Source organism: Hibiscus syriacus, unplaced genomic scaffold (assembly GCF_006381635.1).
Source record: "Hibiscus syriacus cultivar Baekdansim isolate YM2019G1 unplaced genomic scaffold, ASM638163v2 tig00110503_pilon, whole genome shotgun sequence".
Classification (NCBI taxonomy): domain Eukaryota; kingdom Viridiplantae; phylum Streptophyta; class Magnoliopsida; order Malvales; family Malvaceae; genus Hibiscus; species Hibiscus syriacus.
The window spans coordinates 7,443,406-7,450,470 of NW_024062764.1; the positions used below are offsets into that span (position 1 = coordinate 7,443,406).

The window sequence follows — 7,065 nt, forward strand, 5'->3', positions numbered from 1 at the left end:
AGTTCTAATGAGATGATCAATTAAAATCAACTGACAGCTTTATTTCGTTTTAAGGTAATGTTAAAAAAGCACACCTAGGGCTTGAATATGCCAAAAAAACCCTGGTTAACAAAAGAAAAGATATATGGGTTAAAACTCACATATACAGTGTAAAACTTTTATATTATGTAAAACTAAAAAAAATTATATTATATTAGATAATTTTTACAAGGTAAAACTTTTTAATTTTATACACATTTAAGACGGTTAAATGAGTGAATAGGCTATTAAGATTAATAATAAGAAATGAGAAGGAAAAACACCAAAAAAATAATCTAAATCTTGTGTTTCCACTCATCCAACGGTCTTAAATTTGTATAAAACTAAAAAAAAATCAGTGTAATTGAATCATAACTCTCATATATATTGTTTTTCATGGGAAAAGTGGATCTAGGACATTGGCAGAACATGTAATCTAATTAGATTTATAAAATAAAATAATAATAAAAAAAAAAACAGCATCATAAAAAAAACAGCATTCGTTCGCTAAGAATAGACGTCGATAGGTCATTGATGAGACCAACGAAGAAACAACAATATTTGTGTCATGTTAGTTATATGGATATATTGATGATAGTGCAAGTGGTTGCAAATAGAACGGCTCACCCTGTCTCTTTTTTGAGTTCCATGGTCGATTCTCCGATCATAAACAAAGTGAAGTGCTTTGGTTTTTTGTACAAGTCGATGAGGGTCGTTCGTTAGGGTCAGGAGGAAATCCTCTAATAAACTCAGGCTTCTCCTGTCATGCAAACTTGTTATTAATCACAGTATTCAAAAGGTTTTCCAACGACAAAATCCAACTCTCGATTACTGTCATCCCGGTATAGAACTCGATGGAGATTTTCAACCCTCACTGCCAATTTTGAAAGCCGAGGATGTAGTGTCCCGAGCTTCAACTGTTGATGCTGATTCTTTCTTGTCCAACCCGAAAAACGAGCAATTTTGAAATGCATCCAGACTGCTGGCTATTAGACGGTTCAAACTTCCAAGGCTGTCACTTAGAATCAAATCTTCATTATGATACTTACGCGATGGTGCATCGAGTTCTAGTGGTCCTAAAGAGTTGGGCTGCAATGTGGAGAACAAGAAAGATAATCAGTTGTCTAAAGAATATACAACTTATCAACGAAGTCCTATGTATTAAACCTCGAAACAAAACAAACCGGCTTTGCTAATGCAATCAAAGGCTTAGAAAAGCCAACATACCCAATAAATGTCGGTCAGCCCATTGAAATCCTTTTCTGCAGTATCCATGATGTGGGCATCAGATGGAAGCTCGTAAACGAGGTCTTCACAAGCAATATCTTCAATCGTCTCCTCTGGATCAGGTGATTGCATGAAAAGCTGAATATACATAAATACCAGGCTTAGTTGACTATTCCTCAAACCTAAACAACCAAATTGTGTGATTGGAAGCAAAATATACCCTAGTAAGTGTGCCGGATCTTGCAATCTGTTTGCAGGCTGATGGGGAGGCAGCATCAGACAATCTAGCATTGTCCGTGCAAGGATTAGGATTCTTCTGAAATAAGAAGGCATCGCATGTTTCTTCGGCATCCCAGATAGAAGATGCACGGGATGCCAATGATGGAGTCTCCATGTTGTTTTGATGCTTAGATATATGAGCGGCAATAGCTGCATCAAAAGAGTCACAGCTGAAAGGAATCTGCTGAAGACATTGCAAGCTTTCTGGAACAGGTTGGTCAGCACAGTTATCTGCAAGAAGATCTCCGACACTTATGTTTGTGAGACTGTCAGCCCATTCTCCAGCAGATACTGCAGCAGTGCTACCGTTCAATCTCTGATCATTCTAAGCAAACAAAAAGGAATTTACAACGTCAAACATATGGGAATGCAATACGGAGACTCTTCATGACTACTAGATGGTGGATGTTTAAGGTAGGCATGACTTTTCTTTAAAAGAAATCCAGAACGATCAAGTGGACAGAGGAAACAACAGTTAGTTGCTTGACATCTAGCATGTTGGTTGAAAAGAGAAGCCCAAGGAAAATGTGCAAATGTCGTACAAGCCAAATGTAACGAGATTCCCATGGACCCTTTGGTGATAATAGTAACATTCAGAAGAGATGATCTATTGCACTAGCGGACAAGTTATCAGTAATTTTGAGCAGACTATTTTGTGAAGAACAGGATACTGAATAAAAGACGCATAGATTTGGGCTACAAGTTGGAAAGTTTAAAATCATAAGCAATAATTGTCAATCTCAAATAGATTCAAATTCTTCAAGAAAGGATGGACACTTACCATATCCTCCGACTGTCTCATGATAGCAACATTGCAAGCCTCACTTCTATCTAATGATACATTTCTTGCAGGGACATGGGAATCCCCGAAATTAGCTCTAGAACTAGTGTTAATGCATGTATTAATCTCATCATGAAAATCAGCTAAAGAAGGTTCAAGAGCTTGATTTTCTTTCACTAACACCGGCTGAATCTTGCAACAATCATCATATCTCTTACATTGATCACCAGTAGACGAGGCACCTTGTAATTCTTCAACAATTCGGCCATTCCTAGTTTCTAGATTCATATTATGCACACTTGGAATGCAGGACGAGGAAAGAGGTGCTTGCCATGACATAGATGCATCTTCAGTATCAGAAAACCAACCATACCTTCAAAAGGAAGGTATACATCAGAAAAGCAACAAGTACATAGCAATGAGATGTGACAAAAAATAGACAGGAAAGTACCTTAGCCGAAATACTTGGGGGCTTCCAATCATTGCAAATACATCTGCTGCACTGACGATGCTTGCTCGAGTCCATCTCTGATGACCCCTATGGTTTTCTCTATGAATACCATAAGGGAAAAGCATAAGCTCTCCTGATGCTATACTTGAGTTTCCCCATTTTCTATTTAGATGCTCTAATACTGATGATAACTTCTTCCGTGCACTTAGGGTGAGTTCTAAATGTGGATTGTGTTTATCCTAACAAGAGATAAAGACCAATTATTTCCTTAAAAATGCCTTACTGATAAGGCTAGATGCTTTATCAAAATCATTAATAAATTTCCTTTTGGTGCTCACCATTTCCATGGCTCTTCTAGTACTGTCATCAATTGGAAAGAGTTGGAGCTTAAGTTTCCCAGCAGCATGTATATTGTTCTCTGTGAAAGGATTTTGAGGGAAAGCAGACAAAGTTGGTTCATTATTTTCAACTGGATCAATAGCCTTATGCCCTGGACCTGGTGTTGGAGAAAAATTAACTTAAGGAGTTCCCAACATTCATGGTAATTTTTAATTCCTTTCAAGGAAATACTTGATAAGTTGATTAAGTTCAACATTACCTGCTGTATCATTCTGTTCATGCTCACCTTCTTTATCATTAGTCGTTCTCTCCAAATGCTCGGCAGCATCAGCAACCAAAGAAACCGCAGCAATTGCAGCCTTTTCCCATTTTTTATATGCAGATGATGAGGTACCTGCCAAGCATTGTAGAACAATACAAGTTTACCTAAAGTTGAAGGGAAAAAAGAACATTGAACAGGGAATGGGCAATGCCTTAAGACTTTAAAATATTAATAATACAAAGCAAGAAACAAAACAAAAAGTGTATAATGAAGGTTGCTATCAGAAAAAACACTGGTCATGACTCTTGACCTCAACAACAATGCTCATTATAATACTGAACATCTATAACATCATGATAGAAACACAAAACTAAATGCAAATGTTGGAAAGCCAATTGTGTCATTGTGCTACAAGAATCTGGAGATGTAGTTTCAATTTTTTTATTTATAATGGGTTGGGGGTAAAATTACCTAGTTTCCGCCGTTGTCTTGCAGGTTTCATGGTATTTGACTCTCCTTTACTGTTGCTACGGCTGACACCTACATTGTTATTACGCTTAAATGACCCTTTTCCAGGTCCTAATTTATGAATGTTTTGACCGTCTACAAGAAACAGTCTGACTGTACGAGCATCATGTCCTGAAGCCCTACTCTGATTTGTGACATCAGTTGGAGATGTAGGGGAACTATTCTCCCCTTGAGAGGGTCGTTTTCTCACAGTCTTCTTCCGGTATTTCAAGAGTTGATGCTCCTTCATTGGGACAACAGTAAAGTTAGTTCAGAACAAGCATAAAATGTCACATTCAACAAAAGGAAAGGAAAAAACATGATATAAAAAGATTCTTCTAACTAACCAAAGCTTCAACAAAAATTTTAAATCTTCGTGGTTTTAGGTGAAGTTTTGAGGCTCTGCAGCTATACTTTTCCAGCAGAGACCACCTGTAAAAGAAGAGGTGCATTTTGAATTTTAAAAAATAAAAATTGACCCTCTTTTACTGTAACTTTGTCATAACATGATACCAATATAACTCCTTAATTAGGTTTCTACTACTCATGCTTAAAATGGGCCATAGAGAAATGTTTGTATCACATGCCCTCAAAATGGAATATTAACCGATGGTTCAACATCATTATACGCCTAATATTCATCCCAGTTCAACAAATATGCTCTCAATAGAAATAAATGATGCATTACCAGCATAATGTAGTTAGCATTGATGTAATAATGAATCCTCCACATAATATAATTGATTTTATCTGGTTTTTAAAATGAAGGCAAAGTCTAAATGAGTTTTAGAATGAAGCAAAAGTTCCCAGCATTACCAGCGAAGCATTGCTGCGTTAGTATCTTTAGAATTTTTGGCATCTAAACATAATCGCGGACCCAAAAGCTTGTTCATGCGCCTCACAAGACGATAGTAATAATGCCTAACCTACAATTTTCAAAAAGAAAAAAGACGCACCAAAACATTGACAAGGGAATGTCCAACTTATATCAATAAACAATCAGAATAAATCTAGTAGCAGATCACCTGATCTTTGTTTTTACTTTGCACGCGACATGTAATTTTCTCAAAATTCTGCAAGGGATGTATGTTTCAGGAAATATTATACATCTAAAAGTTAAAAGCCAAAACAAAAGTAACCCTGACATACCTTCCCAACTTGTCGTAATGCAGTAAAGAAACTCTCTTCCTCTTGACGTGTCCAAGCAGCCCATTTCCGGGTTGGCCTTTTAGCTGGTATTAGATCAATTCATACAAAAAATAAAGGCACAATAACTATTTTCCATAGATGGCGATGATGCATCGACAGAAACAATGAAAATCATTATAAAGAGCATCAAAGTGCATTCACATACCAGGTTGCTCTGGTGCAGTATTATTAGAGGTGGACGAGGCTACATCAGGAGCTCCGACTTGAATAGGAACATTATCTTGATATTGCACCTCAGAGTGAAAGGAGACCAATGACTCTGTTTGCATGCTGACGGCATCACATGAAAACTAACACCTCCTCCCTCTTCAGATGTATATAAAATCAAGAAGCAGTCGCAAAGAATTAAGTTTAAGATCATATATAGAAAACAAAGAAAGACAGAGAATAAAGGAACAAAAATCATAATATAATCATAATAAGCAGGCTGAAAGCACCTCAATAAAATGCATTTAACCATGAATATCCCATCAAATACGAGAGATTCTTATTGAAAGATATGATCATGAATTTTATGGCTGCACAGAACCAATCAACAGCAGTATAATTTATGAATTTCACATGATCAGCTTCCTGTCATCTCCTATTATGCTATAAATTTTCACATCAATCAGAACTTTTAAAAACATTTTCTTTTTGGTAAATGGTCAAAACAAATTTATATGCTAGTGGAGCAAAAGCATATACCTAAAATTTTCTCTATTTGGATCAGAACCTTGTTGTCATATTTACAAACAGGAAGTTGAAGATCAAACATGAAACTAAGTGAACACTAAGCACGCCCAGTATCATCCAATGTGAATATCATCGTCAATGTGTTTACATTTTAACACGAGCAAATGATTATTCGATTTTTCTGGTTAATCAAATTCTTCTTTCAAATTTATTTTCTCAATGAAAAACTATGCAGAACAAAATTGATTTACATTCAACAACAATGAAACTAAACAATCCATTTCAATTCATCACACAACCAATCTTCATAGAATGTCATACTAAACAAAACAATCTTTCTTAACCATCCATTATATATCTTGACAACATTTGAATCTCCTTCTATAAATAAACCCTAAAACCAACAATTCCATCTCTGCACATGTCTGCTGGCAATAGAATTCAACAAAAACGAGAAAAATATACAGCTTTAAAATATGCAGACTCAAAAAGAAGGGGGGGGGGGGGGAACCTGTATCCTTGCTATGAAATGTGAGAACCATAATAATACGAAAAATTCGAGCTTAATTCGTTTCAAGTGCAACAAATCCAATAGAGCACAGAGAAGCAAAAGTCAACCGTGCAACTAATTGATCAAATCTAATTCCATCTTTCAAAATCAAAATAAACTAAATAGGATAAAGTAAAATATTAGAACATAACATAATTTAGACTTCACGACAGCCAAACAAAAGCTAGGGTTTCGGAGTACAGAAAAAAAATTATCGGCAAAAGCTTAATAACACACAGACAAATAATAAAGAAAATAAGGAAAAAAAAAGAAACTAAAGTTAATTTCAAGATACCTGAACTAGTAAAAGAGATTTGGAGGAACCGACGGAGCTCCAATTTTGAACAAAGGATAAATGCCGTTTTCACCGGCAGAACCTTCCGGCAGACGTCTACGGTAGACAAAAAATAATGGAGACGATATTTTCTTTATTTTTAAAAATTCTTTTCACTTTGAAGAAAAACCAAAAATAAGTTTATGTGGTAAATTATTGAAAGATAAATAATTTGGATTTTAATTTGGACCTTAAAGTTTATTTGGGTTTCTTTTTTCTAATATTATTCAAAAAGTAAAAATGGAATATTTTTTTATCTACTTTTTCTTAATTATATCACCCTTTTATTAAAATTTTTAAACAATAATTTTAAACACAAAACGCAAATACGAATATTTTAATCAATAATTAACACAATCTAATGAAAAAAAAAGAATACAGGCTAATACAAACATATTATATAAAAAAATTATATATAATAAAAATAATAAAT

General features: G+C 35.1%; 1 protein-coding gene across 2 annotated transcripts; it reads right to left on the reverse strand.

The window, feature by feature from the left end:
- Positions 1-437: 437 nt before the first annotated feature.
- Positions 438-6,742, reverse strand: LOC120129594 (TSL-kinase interacting protein 1-like). 2 transcript variants are annotated; one of them, XM_039147060.1, is made up of 14 exons: positions 6,594-6,742; positions 5,219-5,379; positions 5,014-5,096; positions 4,890-4,937; positions 4,681-4,790; positions 4,212-4,296; positions 3,829-4,108; positions 3,382-3,489; positions 3,095-3,252; positions 2,757-2,995; positions 2,306-2,678; positions 1,466-1,849; positions 1,246-1,383; positions 438-1,107 (listed from the first exon to the last, which is right to left on the reverse strand). In XM_039147060.1, the coding sequence occupies exons 2-14, from the start codon at positions 5,340-5,342 to the stop codon at positions 883-885; spliced, it is 2,355 nt and encodes a 784-aa protein (XP_039002991.1). In that variant the 5' UTR covers positions 5,343-5,379; positions 6,594-6,742; the 3' UTR covers positions 438-882. The 2 variants fall into 2 exon arrangements, with proteins under 2 accessions (XP_039002991.1, XP_039002990.1); XM_039147059.1 differs by having other exon boundaries at positions 3,355-3,489.
- Positions 6,743-7,065: the final 323 nt, after the last annotated feature.